Source organism: Sus scrofa, unplaced genomic scaffold (genome assembly GCF_000003025.6).
Source record: "Sus scrofa isolate TJ Tabasco breed Duroc unplaced genomic scaffold, Sscrofa11.1 Contig565, whole genome shotgun sequence".
NCBI classification, from domain to species: Eukaryota; Metazoa; Chordata; class Mammalia; order Artiodactyla; family Suidae; genus Sus; species Sus scrofa.
The window spans coordinates 58,746-78,133 of NW_018085250.1; the positions used below are offsets into that span (position 1 = coordinate 58,746).

Sequence of the window (19,388 nt, forward strand, 5' to 3'; positions counted from 1 at the left end):
AGGGGTCGAATCAGAGCTACAGCTGCCAGCCTACACCACAGCCACAGCAAAACCAGATCCGAGCCAAGTCTGCAACCTATACCACAGCTCACAGCAACTCCAGATCCTTAATCCACTGAGTGAGGCCAAGGATTGAACCTGCCTGCTCATGGATACCAGTCAGATTCGTTTCCACTGAGCCACGACGGGAACTGCAAGGGCAATACTTTTAGCTGGAATGTATAATCACAAAATAATACACAAGTGTAGCTAATTCTCAGCATAAATGAATATATTTTAATATAAATGTTTAACCTGCAGATGTAAATTATTACCTTTTTGAAATGAGACATCCAGTTTGCCAAGGTAAGGTGGGAGTTCCTTTAAAAGACATGGTGGAAAAAAGTTAGCTCTCAAAAATAAAAAGTATTTTAGCATCTTACATTAAAACATAAAGATGTGCTTCTTCCAAAAAAAGGGATGAAACACTACAAATGTTTAGACAGGGAACACTCTAGCAGAACGTCTCCAACAGCAAATTGACCATAAAATTACTTACTTCATGACCTGCAAGAAATCTGTACTAATATGGGCCACTTGTCAATAACAAATACACAGATATTAACAGCCAAATGTCAAGAATAGACAATTCAAAGGGAAAAGAAAAAGAAAAAATGACTAATGATCATAAAGAAAAACTTTAAACTCATTAATAAAATTAATTTTATTCTAATAAAATTAATAAATGCTAACTAAATTCTAATTAAAACCTAATTTAGCATATCAGAAAATTCTTGGTATAATGCCCAATAATGGTAAGGTTGTGGCAAAATGGAAATTCTTCTATTTTATTTATTTATTTATTTACTTACTTATCTTTCTTTTTTTTTTTTTTTTAGGGCCACACTCATGGCATATACAAGTTCCCAGGCTAGGGGTCAAATCCGAGCTGCAGCTATGGGCCTACACCACGGCCACAGCAATGCGGGGGCTGCACAGTGTCTTTAAGGATCCAGCATTGCTGCAAGCTGCAACCTACACCACAGCTTTCAGCAATGCTGGATCGTTAATACACTGAGCGAGGCCAGAGATGGAACCCACATCCTCATGGATACTAGCTGTGTTTGTTACCACTGAGCCACAATGGGAACCCCGGAAATTCTTCTATTATCAGATTTAAAAAGGCTCTTAAGGCACTTTACAAAAGCAGGTTGGCAACAGCAACTTTCAAAATCAAGAAACAACATTTCTAATATTTTACCCAATCATTTCCCTGCTGGAAGTTAATTTAGGGAAATAATTTTAAATATAGAGAAAAATTTTATCTTTACAAGGTTTTACCTTTACACATATGTTCAGTGCAGTGTCATCTATAATGCTGAAAACTCAGAACTAATTCAAATACCCAACAACAGAAGAATGGTTAAAGACAGCTACATATCCCCTCAATGGAATAACTTGTCATTTGAAATGTTTGTGAAAAATAAATGTAGGAGTTCCCGTCATAGTGCAGCAGAAACGTATCCGACTAGGAACTATGAGATTGAGGGTTTGATCCCTGGCCTTGCTCAGTGGTTAAGGATCTGGCGTTGCCGTAGGTAGCAGACGTGGCTCGGATCCTGCGTTGCTGTCACTAGCAGCTGCAGCTCCAATTGGACCCTAGCCTGGGAACTTCCATATGCTGTGGGTGCAGCCCTAAAAAGCAAAAAAATAAAAAATAAAATACTATCTGGCATTCACTGTGTTTAAATATCTTACAGGCCCTAATATCTATTATTTATTAGTTTGTCCCACATTTTTACTTACACAGTACTTGAGATCGGAGATGTTTACATTGACCCCAGTTGATCTCTTTAGATTCTCATCGTGTGACACTACAACTTGTTCGTCTTTTGTGATGTGGCAGTCCAGTTCCAACATATCAGTTCCAATTGTAACTGCACTGAAGAAATACAAGAAAGAATAATGACATTCTGAACAAGTTGAGAGTTACAAATCAAAAGAGTAGAAAATCCCATCTTACTAAAATTTCTCAAGACTCATTATGAATAATTGATATGAAACGATTCCACATGAACTTAGAATAAAAGAGACTCATTGCCTCCTTTCCCTAACTAGCAATCTTTAAGTTTGGCAACACAATACAAAGGAAAGAACACTGGGCCACATGTTGAGATTTGGGAAGTTCCTGTGTGGTGCAGCAGGTTGGGTCACTGCTGTGGTGTGGGTTTCATCCTTGGCCTGGGAACTCCCACAGGCTGTGAGGCTTGGCCAATAAATAAATAAATTGTTTGCCAGTTGTGTTGGCTAGAATTGTAAATGTGTAAAAACAATATCCAGTCACTTGTGATGGAACATGACAGAGGATAATGTGAGAAAAAGAACATTTGTATGTATGACTGGGTCACACTGCTGTACAGTAGACATTGACAGAACACTGTAAATCAACTATAATGGAAAAAATAAAATCATTCAAGAAAGAATAAATGTGTAAAAACAAAATACAAAAATACAGATTGAAAAAGATAAGTACTGCTGATTTTGTGTCAGGTATATGTCTTTCTTTTACTTTTTGTTTGTTTGTTTTTTGGTTTTGTGTTACCAGAACATCACATAAATTAATCTCAGGTGTAACAGCAATGTTAAAATCAACAAGTTTAAATCTTAACTGAGCACCAAGTAAATCTAGCCATTTAAGTACTTTTAAAGTTATTCCCTCCAAAAAACTGAGGGAGCTTTTCTTTTCCACCCCACATACTTGTTTTTCAATAGTTTTATTTTTGGAGGACTTTCAATTACTAAGTAAACTATTTTGAGGATATTCAGAACTTCTTTCCCCAAATGAAAATTAATCTGGACAAATTATATATTGTATAGCTCTGCAGATTCTTTTCTTTAGAACCTAAATTCAATTACCATACAGTGTAATTTTAACCAATTTTCCCCTACATAAAAAAAAAAAAAAAAAAAAAATGTCTTGAGGAGTTCCCGTCATGGCTCAGTAGTTAACATATCCTAGGAACCATGAGGTTGCGGGTTCGATCCCTGGCCTTGCTCAGTGGGTAAGGATCAGGCGTTGCCGTGAGCTGTGGTGTAGGTTGCAGACTCGGCTTGGATCCCGATTTGCTGTGGCTCTGGCATAGGCAGGCAGCTACAGCAGGCAGCTACAGCTCCGATTCGACCCCTAGCCTGGGAACCTCCACATGCCACGGGAGCGGCCCTAGAAATGGCAAAAAAAAGACAAAAAAAAAAAAAAAAAAAGAGTCCTAAAAAAATATGGTGGGTCTATCTTGTGATATTCCAGTTAAGAGAATTATTTTACCTCAATGATAATTTTTATCATATTTCAAAATAACCAACTCAACATGGGACATTGTTTCAGTATTTACTCATAGGCACATGCACCAGGGCCCAGCTTCTAACTCTTTTACATCCACCTCCTCCATGCTTTTGTTTTAGTTTTGAATGAGTATGTGAAAGTAGGGTAAGAGCAAGGTTTATCTGTATTTTCCTGTATTAAAAAATATTATACATTACCGAATAAATCTAAGTATGAAGTTTTCCTTTAACTGAAATGTTGGATATTTTTAGAGATGTTTAGGAATCATACAAAAAAATGTTTTCTATCTACTGAATGCTTCTCTCTCTCTCTCTTTTTTTTTTTTTTGGCCTTGCCCATGGCATGTGAAAGTTCCCAGGCTAGGGATCAAACCTGCACCATAACAGTGACCTGAGCCACAGCAGTGACAATTCTGGATCATTAATCCACTGAGCCACCAGGGAACTCCTTATCTCTTAATAACAAACTAATAAATAAAATTTTAGAACAATAGTAAGTACATTTAGGACAATCTGTAAATTACTGTAATATAATTATCTCAAATTTGATACACAAATAGCTAAAACACAGTGAGAAAACCTTTTATCACTTTGACCTTCAAATTTTCCATAAATAACACCAGATATTTTATAGCTGAATTTTTTTTTTTCTTGCTTTTTGGCACATGGAGGTTTCCAGGCTAGTGGTCAAGTCGGAGCTGCAGCTGCAGGCCTACACCATAGCCACAGCAACACAGGATCTGAGCCACATCTGCAACCTACACCACAGCTCACAGCAATGCCAGATCCTTAACCCACTGAGTAGGCCAGGGATCGAACCCGAAACCTCATAGTTCCTAGTCGGATTCATCTCCACTGTGCCACAACAGGAACTCCCTGAATTTCTGATAAGCTAATAACAAACACAGAAAAAGTTAGAGAAGCCAGGCTTCAACATTTTCAGAAAAAGAAATAAAAGCTCTGGCTCCAGAAGAAAATGTAAAATTACTTGAAACGCCACAGAAACAAGCATAGTAATTTATAGTAGACCTTATGTTAAAGAATTTATTTGAATTTCACTTACTCCTCAAAACATTGAGGTCATATTATTATTCCCATTTCACAGATGAGATAATTAGATATTTTAAACAATTCTAACATGAGAATCAGGCCACTGATTAATTATTTTGGTTGCCTGCCAAGTTATACTTCCAGCTATTGCTAATACAATCTGTATCTTTCTCTAACCATTCATGTTAATACCACAGGGATCAAATTGTCTCATGGGTATTTACAAAGGCAGCCTGGTTTAATAACCTAGTTTTATTAGCTCTTAGAGCCAGATTTTACATACTCAAGGGTTTTGTAACTCTGTGTGTGTGTGTGTGTGTGTGTGTGTGTAATACAACCCTTTAGTTTTGGGTTTCATGCTTATTTTGAATGGAGTTCTGTCTCTGTCTTCTGTTAATATTCTTTTTTCTGGAGTGCCCCATTCCATACCGCATTTAGTGAGAGCCTATTAACATTACATCTAGGTGTTAGGGATTGAGAGATTCATAAGGAAAGATTCTCACTCCCAAGGAATCCCAGAAGGGCCATATTCATAACTTAAGGTGATCATGAAAGCATTTTATAAACTAAACACAAAAAAGGATAAACCATACTTAAGCATAGTATCTGTTTTTTGCCAATTATGTGTTATACCTCTTGGTCTTTTTAGTACCGTAATGTTTAGATTTTTTTTTTTTGCTCATGAAGCAGGCATATTGGGGGTGGGGAGGAACAGCACTCCCACTGTGGCTCAGCAGAAACGAACTCGACTAGTATCCCTGAGGATGTGGGTTAGATCCCTGGCCTCACTCAGTGGGCTAAGGATCTGGCACTGCCATGAGCTGTACTGTAAAAAGCAAAAGCAAAAAAACAAAACAAAGCAAAACACCACCAACAAACCTTCTAAGTATCCTAGCAGTTAAAATAGAAGAATATTTGTAAATGAAAAAAGTACAAATTTGAAAGTGCTTATTGGAGTTCCTATCATGGCGCAATGGTTAACGAATCTGACTAGGAACCATGAGTTTGTGGGTTCGATCCCTGGCCTTGCTCTGTGGGTTAAGGATCCGGCATTGCTGTGAGCTGTGGTGTAGATTGCAGACGCGGCTCGGATCTTGCCTTGCTGTGGCTCTGGCATAGGCCGGTGGCTAGGCCGCGGCTACAGCTCTGATTAGACCCCTAGCCTGGGAACCTCCATATGCTGCAGAAGCGGCCCTAGAAAAAAGGCAATAAATAAATAAATAAATAAAAAGACAAAAAAAAGAAATAAAAAAAAATTTTTTAAATGAAAGTGCTTATTGACAGTAAAAGCACTGATAAGACAAAACAAACAAACAAACAAAAAAATCACTGCCACCACCAAAACTACCAGTAACAACAAAAACTTATTTAAGGTTAAAATTAAAGTCTATTTGATATAGGTTTTATATAAGCAGCCTAACAAATAATATCTAATAAACACTAACAATAACATATGGAAGAGTTATCTTCTTCTTTTAAAGAACCAGAAAAAACTTCCAAAAACTAAAGTTAGGAAAAGCTACCACGTTATAGAGAAGGTTGTGGTACTTTTCAATAGTTACTGCTTGAATGAAACAATATAAAAACAAACTGCTTGAAGATAGAAGATGAAATGTATCTAGCAAATAAAAACCATCTAAATTAGGTATTCTCTGAATATAAAAAAAAAATTTTTTTTAGCAGTGTTCCTGTTGTTGCTCAGCAGTCACCACTTGACTAGTATCCATAAGGACATGAATTCAATCCTTGGCCTCATTCAGTGGGTTAAGGATCTGGCATTGCCGTGAGCTGTGGATGCAGACGTGGCTCGGATCCTGTGTTGCTGTGGCTGTGGTGTAGGCCTGAAGCTAGAGCTCTGACTTGACCACTAGCCTGGGAACCTCCATGTATAGGTTGCAGATCTGGCTCAGATCTGGCATTGCTGTGGTTGTGGCATAGGCCTGAAGCAACAGCTCCGATACAACCCCTAGCTGGGAAACTCCACATGCTGCGGGTGTGGTCCTAAAAAGACAAAAGTAAATAAATAAATAACACTTTAGGAGTTCCCATTGTGGCTCATCAGGTTAAAACCTGACTAGTATCCATGAGGATGAGGGTTTGATCCTCGGCCCTGCTCAGTGGGTAGAGGATCCAGCATTCCAATGAGCTGCGGTATAGGTCACAGACATGGCTTGGATCTGGCATTGCTGTGGTTGTGGCATAGGCTGGCAGCTGCAGCTCTGATTCGACCTCTGGCCCAGGAACTTCCATATGCTGCAGGTGAGGCCCTAAAAAGAGAAAAAAATTTTTTAAAGAATCAAAATCTTAAAAGACAAAAAAATATTTGGCTGCCATCCTTAGAAATAGTATATTTAAAAATGCACCATCCTGGAGTTCCTGTCGTGGCTCAGCAGAAACGAATCTGACAAGTATTTATGAGGAGGCAGCTTCAATTCCTGGCCTCACTCAGTGAGTTAAGGATCCAGCATTGCCGTGAGCTGTGGTGTAGGTTGCAGACTCGGCTCGGATCTGGCGTTGCGATGGCTGTGGTGTAAGCCATTGACCCTGATACAACCCTTAGCCTGGGAACCTCCATATGCCACAGGTGGGGCCCTAAAAAGAATTTTTAAAAAAGTACCATCCTTAGAAATTGTTTATTATACAATCCAGGAGTTCCCGTCGTGGCGCAGTGGTTAACGAATCCGACTAGGAACCATGAGGTTTCGGGTTCGGTCCCTGCCCTTGCTCAGTGGGTTGACGATCCAGCGTTGCCGTGAGCTGTGGTGTGGGTTGCAGACGCGGCTCGGATCCCGAGTTGCTGTGGCTCTGGCATAGGCTGGCAGCTACAGCTCCGACTGGACCCCTAGCCTGGGAAACTCCGTAAGCCGCGGGAGCGGCCCAAGAAATAGCAAAAAAAAGACAAAAAAAAAAAAAAAAAAAAGAAATTGTTTATTATACAATCCAGTGTTTTAACTTCATAAAACAGGGTGGTTCATAAAAAGTTAGCAAAAAACATAGAGAAAAATTACAAAATAGTATACTTGTATTATGTATAAAGAATGCTAAAATCACTCAAGGTTATGAGTAGGTTTTTCCTAAGTAATATATATCACTATACAGCAGGAAACAAATATTTGATAAGTGATAGGGTATGTGGGTATGTGTGGGTATATCTCAGTGTAAATTATTCACATAAAATTAAATATATATTTTGCTATAGCTAGCTAGCTACATAATCTCAGTAGCAAAGACGACAAAGCAATTTATTTATTTCTTTGGTCTTTTTGTTTTTTTTAGGGCTGCACCCACGGAGGCATATGGAGGTTCCCAGGCTAGGGGTCGAATCGGAGCTCTAGCCACTGGCCTACACCAGAGCCACAGCAATGCAGGAGCTGAGCCTTGTCTGTGACCTACACCACAGCTCACAGCAATGCCATATCCTTAATCCACTGAGCAAGGCCAGGGATCGAACCCACAACCTCATGGTTCCTAGTCAGATTCGTTAACCACTGAGCCACAACGGGAACTCCTATTAGCTCTAATTTTGTACATAAAAATTTTGCTCCAGATTATATAAGAAGATATTTTTTGTACATAAAAATTTTGCTCCAGATTATATAAGATATTTTTCTTACTAAATATGGTTATGATTGTTTTTCATGAGGTTTAACTTATCACATTCCCTGTCTTGAGTTTCAGGGAAAAGAAAAGTGTTCTCCCACCATTACCACAGACTGATGATAATCATTTACTCTAAGACAAAGAACAAAGTATCAACCAGCTTTCATTCCTATCTTTCCTGCTGCTTCTCTCTGCTATGCTCTAAAAGACATTCATATGCAATATGAGTGATTTAAAAATTGAAAATAAATTTACTTACCTTATTAAAAGATCAGATCATAATGCTTCAAAGAAAGACTAGATTACAGGTTCACATCTAAGGAAGAATTACTGAGTAGACACAAAATCCCACTCAGAAACAACAGCCAGTGTAACAGTTGTTTCACTTTCTCCTGTTCTCTTTCCCTCTGAGACTAATTAGCATTACACACAGTTTGTTCCCTGTTACAAATGTCTTCTTTCAGCTTTAGAACTACAGTATCATTTGATGACCCAAAACTCTGATCTAGTTTTCCCTTATGTTGAAGCCAAACAGTCTTTCTAACCACTTCAGACTAAGTGAATTAAAAAAGTGATGTTAATAAAATAGCAACAACTATCACAAGTGGAAGCAATGTGTATACTACCTTCATCATCACTTTAAAAGAAAAGAATACCTTTTTATATACTTACTGCTGAAAGGCTGCCATTGTATTCTCCAAATTTTCCCCAGCACCTGTGAAAACATTAAATTGAAGCTGCTTTGAACACCTTTTTTTCCCCCAGAAATTCATTTAAATAATACACATCAGTGACTCACATTTATATATAATGTAGACATTACAGGTGTTTTAAAGAATGCAATGGTATTTTGAATTGTGTTTAGCAGCACCAAGATGAATGAAAGATCAAAACACAGCCACAGCAATGCAGGAGGGTTAAAACCTAAACATGATTTTTAAGCCATATCTGCTTGTCATAGAAAAAAAAAAAACAGAAGCGAGGAGTTCTCTGGCAGCTCATGAGCAAGGGAGAAGAGAGATGGGTTAATACTTTATGTTATAAAATGATAAATGCCTTAGTAGAGGGATGCTTGAGAGACTATAGGGATACAGAGGAAAGACGTTTTTAACTCTAAGGAGGTGTATGTGGACCAAGTCCTCTTCTGTCTTATCATACTATAGTGTAAAATATTAACCCATCTCTCTTCTCCCTTGCTCAGGACTTACTTTTTTTTTTTTTTAATGGCTGTACCCACAGCATATAAAAGTTCCCCAGTCAGGAATCAAACCTGTGCCTCTGCAGTGTCATGAGACACTGCAGTAGGATTCTTTTTTTTTTTTTTTTTTTTCTTTTTGTCTTTTCTAGGGCAGCACCCTCGGCTTATAGAGGTTCCCAGGCTAGGGGTCTAATTGGAGCTGTAGCCGCAGGCCTACACCACAGCCACAGCAACGCCAGATCTGAGCCTCGTTTTCGACCTACACTACAGCTCACAGCAACAATGGATCCCTAACCCACTGAGCGAGGCCAGGGCTCAAACCCGAAACCTCATGGTTCTTAGATTCGTTAACCACTGAGCCACGATGGGAACTCCTGCAGTAGTTCTTAACCCACTGTACCACAGTGGGAACTCCAAGAAGTGACTGTTTTCTTTTTTGGTTGCCCTGCAACATATGGAGTTCCCAGGCTGAGAATCAGATTGGAGCCGCAGTTGCCACCTAAGCCCCAACTGTGGCAATGAGGGATCCTTAATCCACTGTGCTGGGCCAGGGATCGAACCTGCGTCCCAGCACTTCCAAGACACCATCAATCCTGTTGCAATACAGTGGGAACTTCAAGAAGTGACTTTCAATCCCTGTGACTGAAGGTAGTATAGTGTAGTAGTTGAGGGTGGGATTCTGGAGTTAGGATCTCTGCTCTCAAGTCTATTTGATACTTGGGAACCTTGGGAAAGTTATCTAATTTCTCTGTGGCTAAGAATGTGGATGATGATGGCACCCATCTCAAAGGACTGGTATAACTGAATGAATTAACATATCAAGTGCTGTGTCATCAATTAGAAAGTGATAGCTTTTCACTTTTTTTTTTTTTTTTTTTTTTTTGCTATTTCTTGGGCGGCTTCCGTGGCATATGGAGGTTCCCAGGCTAGGGTTGAATTGGAGCTGTAGCCACCGGCCTACGCCAGAGCCACAGCAATCGGGATCCGAGCCGCGTCTGCAACCTACACCACAGCTCACGGCAACGCCGGATCCTTAACCCACTGAGCAAGGGCAGGGACCGAACCCGCAACCTCATGGTTCCTAGTCGGATTCGTTAACCACTGCGCCACCACGGGAACTCCCTTTTTTTTTTTTTTTTAATGTTGTTTTAGGGCCGCACTGTGGTATATGGAAGTCCCCAGGCTAGGGGTAGAATCTGACCTGCAGCTGCCGGCCTACACCACAGCCACAGCAACTCGAGATCCATGCCACGTCCTTCAACCTACACCACAGCTCACAGTAATGCCACATCCTTAACCCACAGGGCAAGGCCAGGGATCAAACCAAGTCCTCATGGCTATTAGTCAGGTTCCTTACTGCTGAGCTGCAATGGGAATTCCCTAATGTTCTAAAAGTTCCACCAATTTAGCAGACAGAAAGAGATACCCATGTGAAAAAAAAAAATCTACCTTGACTTTAGGTTCACTTTCGTTACAGAGCTGATGCACAATAGAAAACAGATGAAGCAAATGTGGATCTTAAAGGTTTTTTCAAAAGTAAGTGTAACTTTGAGGTTAAATGACTTTTTTTTTTTGCCATTTCTTGGGCCGCTCCCGCGGCATATGGAGGTTCCCGGGCTAGGGGTCGAATCGGAGCTGTAGCCACTGGCCTACACCAGAGCCACAGCAAATCGGGATCCGAGCCGCGTCTGCGACCTATACCACAGCTCACAGCAACGCCGGATCGTTAACGCACTAAGCAAGGGCAGGGACTGAACCCGCAACCTCATGGTTCCTAGTCGGATTCGTTAACCACTGCGCCACGACGGGATCTCCTTAAATGACCTTTAAAAGTCCAGTCAGTGTTTGTTTGAGTAAAAAACTATGGAAATATATTATATACAAATAATCAATATTCAAGATCACAGCATCCTAGAATATTACCAAAAAGAAAATAGTGTTAATATGGTTATTTCTAGGTTAGGATAAACTACTGACTGCCTGTTATCCCAAAAAGCAAGGAAGTTAATAGAACACAGAAGCCAGTTTGAAGGAGCTCTCACTGGCCAGACCTGAGATAAAGTTAATATCAAATGATGATAATAACAAACTTTAAACCATTGAACAAAATAGGATATTCTGGATCCACTTTAATAAATGGACTGAAAGTTTGATAAGGAATGGGGTGTTTAATTTCAAAGTAATTTCCTACAGAATACTTACTAATTACCAAGAGAAAAAGAGTAACTTCACCACTTTCACCAAGTAATCGAAGTCAACATCATTAGCTCCTCCCTGTGTCCTTTTACTTTCCTTGCTTTCTGGTACAATAAATCATCAGTAGTTTATAACTTAACAAATCAGTTAATAGCAGTTATCTCCGGGTGATTAGAATACATATGATTTTTCTTTCTTTCTTTCTTTTTTTTTTTTTTTGCTTTTTAGGGCCACACCCGCGGCATATGGAGGTTCCCAGTCTAGAGGTCTAATCGGAGCTACAGCTGCCAGCAATGCAGGATCCAAGCCACATCCGTGACCTACACCACAGCTCACTGCAATGCCAGATCCCCGACCCACTGAGCGAGGCCAGGGATCGAACTCGCAACCTCATGGTTCCTGGTCAGATTCGTTTCTGCTGTGCATGATGGGAATGCCACAAATGATTTAACTGCATTCTTCTATACCTTACAAACCCTCTGTAATGACTATGCATTACTTTTAAAATAGAATCAAATTCTTAGGCCATATGCCTTGAATATTCTCTTCACAGCATCCCAATCTTCATCCCAGAATGAATTCCTGCACTCCTCCATGAAGCACTTTTCTTTGTCATCACTTCAAATTACAATGATTCTTTTTTGGTCATTTTTAAGGCCGCACCCGCAGCATATGGAGGTTTCCAGGCTAGGGGTCGAATCGGAGCTGTAGCTGCCAGCCTACACCACAGCCACAGAACTCCAGATCTGAGCCACGTCTACACCACAGCTCACGGCAACGCAAGATCCTTAACCCACTACATGAGGCCCGGGATTGAACCCGCTTCCTCATGGATGCTAGTTGGGTTTGTTAACAGCTGAGCCACAATGGGAACTCCTACAATGATTCTTATTACAGTCAAGAGTTAATGCCTTGGAGTTCCCATCATGGCTCAGCAGTAATAAACCCAACTAGTATCCATGAGGACTCGGGTTCGATCCCTGGCCTCACTCAGTGTGTTAAGGATTAGGTGATGCCATGAGCTGTGATGTAGGTCACAGATATGGGTCAGATCCCGAGTTGCTGTGGCTGTGGCTTAGGTTGGCAGCTCCATTCAACGCTTAGCGTAGGAACTTCCATATACCATGGGTGTGACCCTAAAAAGCAAAAAATTACTTATTTGAAATTGACTTCTAAATTTAAAAAAATTATCTATATGAAGATGACAGCAGTAAATCCACTACATGTTAACATAACATTTTATGAAAAATAACTACCTACCAAAAACCTTAACGCTAAGCATGGCATTGTTTTACATTTTTGCAAATCTCTTTAATGCCTGGCTTAATAAAAGGCAGCTAGATTCTCATATCTGCTTCATACATACATATTAACCCTCACACAGATAGTTTGAAAAAAAATTCTTTTTTGAGGAGTTCCCCTCGTGGCGCAGTGGTTAAGGAATCCAACTAGGAACCATGAGGTTTTGGGTTCATGAGGTTTCGGGTTCGATACCTGGCCTTCGATACCAGTGTTGCCGTGAGCTGTGGTGTAGGTTGCAGACGTGGCTTGGATCCCTCATTGTTGTGGCTGTGGTGTAGGCCGGTGGCTACAGCTCCGATTCGACCCCTAGCCTGGGAACCTCCATATGCCGCAGGAGGAGCCCAAGAAATGGCAAAAAGACAAATAAATAAATAAATAAATAAAGATTCTTCTTTGAAACTGCACCAAAATTCAATAAATGGCAGATTCTTAAAAGTTAGTCGCAATGTGGAGTTTGAACCATGTCAATGACTGTTTCACACATAAACACTGATTGGTCCACCTTGAAGTTTGACTGGACCTTTCACTCATGCATAGTTTTATAATATAATGAATTGGTTTTCAGAAAATATTGATTCACTGAATTATGCTGATCTTCTAAGTATCAACACATTTCATTATAAAATATTTTTTGTATAAAATATTTTTTTAAAATCACATTCATTAATACCTGATATCATCAGGAAAATCTTAAGAACTGGAAAGCTACCAAGCTCACAGTGGATGGTACAAGTTTTTCAAAAGTCTAATTCTTGCTTGAAAGCTCAAATTTAATCATTGGAACTGCTTTATTAGAAGGCAGCTAGATTATATTCCTTCTAATGACAGACTCACTTTATTAATTTTCACGAACATATCTGCCTAATACTTAAGTCTGAACAAGCAGTTTTTCACTCCATTTTTCAAGTAAAAATGGTGTTCTTTGGAAAAAATAAAGGTTAATTCAGCTCAGAATTCAAGCAATTGCATAAGTGCTTTTCCTCAAGACAACCATAATCATACTTTGGTATGCAGCAAAAGTGCTTTTTGTGTACTCCCAATTTTGTTACATAAATATTACAAGTTACCTGTATTCAAGGATTGAACTTTAATAAAATTATCAATTTTTACTAATACATCAAAGATTTTCTTTTTTCTTTTTCTTTTTTATTTTGGCCATGCCCATGACATTCATAAGTTCCTGGGGCCAGGGATCCAATCCACACCGCAGCAGTGACCTGAGCCACATCAGAGACAATGTCAGATCCTTAACCTCTAGGCCACCAGGAAACCCCCATCAAAGTTATTATGTGAAACCGGCTTGAAAAAAAAAAAAAAAGTGAGTGCATGACTGTGAAAAATACAATGGCAACAAATACATTTGGTACCAGTATTTTCTTTTTTTTTTTCCCCTCTTTTTACAGCTGCACCCTAGGCATCTAGCAGTTCCCGGGCTAGGGATCTAATCAGAGTTGCAGCTGCCAGCCTACACCAGAGCCATAGCAATGCAGGAATGCAGAATCCAAGCCATGTCTGTGCCTAACCACAGCTCATGGCAACACCGGATCCTTAACCCACTGAGTGAGGCCAGGGATCGAACCCACATCCTCATGGATACTAGACGATTTGTTTCCTCTGAGCCACAATGGGAACTCCCCCTACCAGTATTTTTATTCATGCTAAAGCAACACTACTTTTACCCACTACTGCTTCTGAACCATCAGCACAAATGTTAACAAGGTAAAAATGTAGGTAATGTCTTATGAAAAAAATTTTTTTTTTTTTTTTGTCTCTTTGTTGTTGTTGTTGTTGCTATTTCTTGGGCCGCTCCCTCGGCATATGGAGGTTCCCAGGCTAGGGGTTGAATCGGAGCTGTAGCCACCGGCCTACGCCAGAGCCACAGCAAATCGGGATCCGAGCCGCGTCTGCAACCTACACCACAGCTCACGGCAACGCCGGATCGTTAACCCACTGAGCAAGGGCAGGGACCGAACCCGCAACCTCATGGTTCCTAGTTGGATTCGTTAACCACTGCACCACGACGGGAACTCCTGAAAATTTTTTTGACCTTTTAGAACCATGAAAGGTCTCAGGGACTCCCAGGAGTCCACAGACCACACTTTGAAAACCACGGTCTTAAATCATCAATGATGACAAAAGTCAGAGAGGTGGTCACCTATGGGAATGGAGGAGGACAGACTGGGAAGGGAACCAAGGGAATCTTATGGGATTCTAGAAGTGTTCCATATCTTGATCTAAGTAATGACTACTTGGATGTATGCACACATTTTTTTTTTTTTGATTAAGAGTATCCAGGGAGTTCCCATCATGGCTCAGTGGTTAATGAATCCGACTAGGAACCATGAGGTTTCAGGTTTGATCTCTGGCCTTGCTCAGTGGGTTAAGGACCCCCCGTTGCAGTGGCTGTGGTGTAGGCCAGCGGCAATAGCTCTGATTAGACCCCTAGCCTGGGAACCTCCATATGCTGCAGGTGCGGCCCTAAAAGGACAAAAGACCAAATAAATAAATAAATAATAAAATTAGGAGTTTCCTGGTGGCCTAGTAGGTTAAGGATCTGGCATTGTCACTGCTGTGGCTTGGGTCACTGCTCTGGCTGGGGTTTGATCACTGGCCCAGGAATTTCTGCATGCCATAGTCAAAGCCAAAAAAAAAAAAAAATTAAGCTGTACACTTAAGGTCAGTGTTACTTCATGTATGCTATCCCTAAACTAAAAAACACTCTTAACCCTTCTTTATTCCCTCATATAGTCCTCACAATGGGAGCAGAAATGACATAGGAGAAAGAGCTGTTTGTCTGTAACTCAATCCTTCACAGTCCTCTTAATTTGGACTGCCTACCCTCAGAAGGAACAAAATTTCTGCTCATTTATGCAGAAAGTTTGCCAGGGCAGGCCCTGCCAATGCAAAGAAAAGGCCTCTGGTTTTAGTGTTAATTCAGAGGGGGCATTACAGAGTCCAAATTCAGCTCTATTAGTAATAAAGTAAATACTTTTATCTTTACTTTCTGATGCATACATTTTATTTCTAAGTTGGTTCCCAACTTGGGAAGAAAAAGTAAGCAGCATTATTTATTAGCTATCTCAAATTCCAATAACAAGGGCTTTGTAATACACATGTATTAGAATCTTCCACAAAAGTGTCAATAAATATTTATTAAGTTTGAAATGATATGAAATCCGTTTGAAAATACTCCAAGTGAGAAGAATGGGCAGGGATACAGATGAAACAAGACTGGGTATGAGTTGACAATTTTATCTGGGTAATAGGAGTCTTTTTTTTTTTTTCTTTTTTTTTTTCCTTAGGGCCGCACCCTCAGCATATGGAGGTTCCCAGGATAGGGGGGTCCAATTGGAGCTACAGCTGCCAGCCTACACCACAGCCACAGCAATGTCAGAGGCTTAACCCACCAAGTGAGGCCAGGGATCGAACCCCCAACCTCATGGTTCCTAGTTGGATTCATTTCTGCTGCGCCATGATGGGAATTCCCGGGTAATGGAGTCTTTCCACTTTGGTAGATGCTTGAAATGTGCCGCATTATAAAGTTCAAAAGAGGAGTTCCGGTTGTGGCTCAGTGGTAACGAACCTGACTAGTATCCGTGAGGACCTGGGTTCCATCCTTGGCCTTGCTCAGTGGGTTAAGGATCCAGTGTTGCCACGAGCTGTGGTGTAGGTTGCAGATCCAGCTTGGATCCCAAGTTGCTTTGACTGTGGTGTACGCCGGCAGCTGCAGCTCTGATTCAACCTCTAGCCTGGGAACTTCTATATGCCATGAGTGTGGCCCTAAAAAGACCAAAAAAAAAAAAAAGTTCAAAGATACTTACTGCTTAATCTTTTTGTTTTGAGGGAAAGGAGTTAGGAAAAATATAAACTAGAGATTCAGAACCCTGAAAAAACATTTCCCCATAGTTAATATAATTTTTGTTACTAATATTTACACTAAAGTTCTGTTTGTCTTTTATGTCTGCTTTCCACATTTTTTTTAGGGCCACACCTGCGGTGTATGAAGTTCTCAGGCTAGGGGTCAAATTGGAGCTATAGCTACCGGCTCTGCCACAGCCACAGCAACACCAGATCCGAGCCTCGTCTGTGGGCTACATCACCGCTCAAGGTAACACTGGATCCTTAAACCGCTGAGCAAGGCTAGGGATTGAACCCATGTCCTCATGAATACTAGTTGGGTTCATTACCACTGAGCCACAACGGGAACTCCCCACAATCATTTTAATTCATTTTAAACCTAATGGCTTAAGCATGCAAATATTATTACTTAAGATCTTTGATCTACTTTATAAGTTTATAAAATTAATAGCCAGTACAAAATAAGACATGAGAATTCCCTGGTGGCTCAGGAAGTTAAGGATCCAACTGTGGCTTGAGCTGCTGTTGTGGCATGGGTTTGACCCCAGCCAGGGAGCTTCTGTCTGCATGCCACAGGCACAGCCAAAAATTAATCAATCAATTAATTAAATCAAATGCTTAAAAGGTAGTCAAGATATTAATAATTAATAGAAGCTAGGAGTTCCTGTCGTGGCGCAGTGGTTAACGAATCCGACTAGGAACCATGAGGTTTCGGGTTCGATCCCTGGCCTTGCTCAGTGGGTTAAGGATTTGGCGTTGCCGTGAACTGTGGTGTATGTTGCAGATGTAGCTTGGATCCCAAGTTGCTGTGGCTCTGGTGTAGGCCAGTGGCTACAGCTCCGATTGGACCCCTAGCCTGGGAACCTCCATATGCCTCAGGAGCGGCCCTAGGAAAGGCAAAGAGACAAAAAATAATAAATAAATAAATAAATATATAAATAAAATTAATAGAAGCTAGATACTGTGCTTAGTATTTTATATATTATTTCATTAAAGTGTCCAGAACCACGGCAAGTACTACCATCTCCAGAAAAAAAATTGGGGTAAAGTCACGTAACCAACAAGGGGAACTAGTTCAAGCATAAGCAGTATGACTTCAGATCCTACCCTTTTTACCACAATATGCTGCAGTTTCTATGCTGCCATTCCTACGGCACTTTATTTCAATTTAACGGAGTCATAAGTTACTTGTTAGATTCATATGGTAAAAACCTGGAGAGTAACTAAGGGACTAATTTAAAAGCATGCCATTCCTCTCCAAGGATTTCTTTGGTGATAGCTCTTCTTTCATGAAATGATTTGAATTTCTTCTCTTTCCAATTATCATCATCTCATTCATAGAGCATGTTTGCCATTAAATTTTTCTTTTCCCTCAATAAGCAGCTTAAGGCCTGGCTTTGCAAATAACATTCTACATGTAAACAAGTTTAATTTTAGTTATGAAATGAATTATGAAATGTGGAAGAGAATGAGTATCATAGATTTTACATGCTGTCCTAACACAATTTGTTCATAATTTCTCTTCTTATGTCCCCCCGCCTCTCTCTTCACTAGTTTACATTTTTCACTTCTTTGAGAAAGCTTCACTTCCCAATACTACACAAAACTACACTTCCCAAATTTTTATTCTATGTTAATGTTTCCTCTTACATAGTGCTTCATAATTACTCTGTGATTGGTTAAATTCTGTTAGGATAGGAAAAGTAAAGGAAACATTCCTTTGCATCTTTAGATTTAAATGCTGTAAAGGAAAGAAATATCTCTTTAGTTGGCTTTTTACCCCCCAAATACTTTTGTAATTTTCTTTTTAGGGCCACACCTGTGGCACATGGAAGTTCTCAGGCTAGGGGTCAAATTAGAGCTGCAGCTGCCAGCATATACCACAGCCACAGCAACACAGGATCCTTAACCTACTGAGTGCAGCCAGGGATGGAGCCCACATCCTCTCAGACACTCTGGTGGGTTCTTAACCTGCTGAGCCACCACAGGAGCTCCCCAAATGTTTTATATACCAATAAACGTTCAATAAAATTGTAGAGTTGTTTTACAGTTATGCTCCAACCACCATTAACATCTTTTGTTTACATGCTATATGTATGCCTATGTGTGATGTTTACAAAACCAATGACAAAAATGACAACGTCCACCAGCCACAAAAGAACAACTTTCAGAGTTCCCGTTGTAGCGAAACAGGATTGGTAGTGTCTTGGGGGCGCTGGGACAAAGGTTCGATCCCTGGCCCGGCACATCGGATTAGGGATCCCATTTTGCCACAGCTGTGGCTTGAAATGACAACTGCTACTTGGATCTGATCCCTGGCCCAGGAATTCCATGTGCCATTGGGTAGCCAAAAAAGAAGAAGAAAAAAAGAACAACTTTCAAAATTAGATATTTTCTGATATTGGAAAGATCGTTTATTGCAAATAAAATGTACCTTTTTTAGGGCCATACCTGCGTCATATGGAGGTTCCCAGGCTAGGGATTGAATGTGACCACAGCCACAGCCACAGCAACTCGGGATCTGAACCATGTCTGCAACCCACACCACAGCTCTTGGGAATGCCAGATCCTTAACTCACTGAGTGAGGCCATGGATTGAACCCAAGCCCTCATGGATACTAGTTGGGTTTGTTACCACTGAGCCACAATGGAAACTCCAATTAAAAAAAAATTTTTAGTATTTGAAGATATAATCCTCTCTCAAAATGGAGTTATTCAGTAAATAAAGCAATAAAGTTCCTTCTTCATTTCTAAATCCATTCATTCAACATTTATACTGCAACTTGACAACAGTATATATGATTTCTATAAGAGCATAAAGAGCTTAGGAGTTGCCCTTGTGGCTCAGCAGGTTAAGAACCCAACT

The 19,388-nt window shown here is 40.3% G+C and overlaps 1 protein-coding gene across 1 annotated transcript in view; it reads right to left on the reverse strand.

Annotated features, from left to right (window-relative positions):
* Positions 1–19,388, reverse strand: part of LOC100739561 (glycerophosphodiester phosphodiesterase domain-containing protein 1) — a 45,620-nt gene that overhangs the window by 20,058 nt on the left and 6,174 nt on the right. The window contains exons 2-4 of the mRNA XM_021082208.1: positions 8,641–8,683; positions 1,786–1,921; positions 315–360 (exon numbers count right to left, since the gene is read on the reverse strand). Coding sequence (XP_020937867.1) covers positions 315–360; positions 1,786–1,921; positions 8,641–8,683 — 225 coding nt within the window. The remainder of the gene's footprint in view (positions 1–314; positions 361–1,785; positions 1,922–8,640; positions 8,684–19,388) is intronic.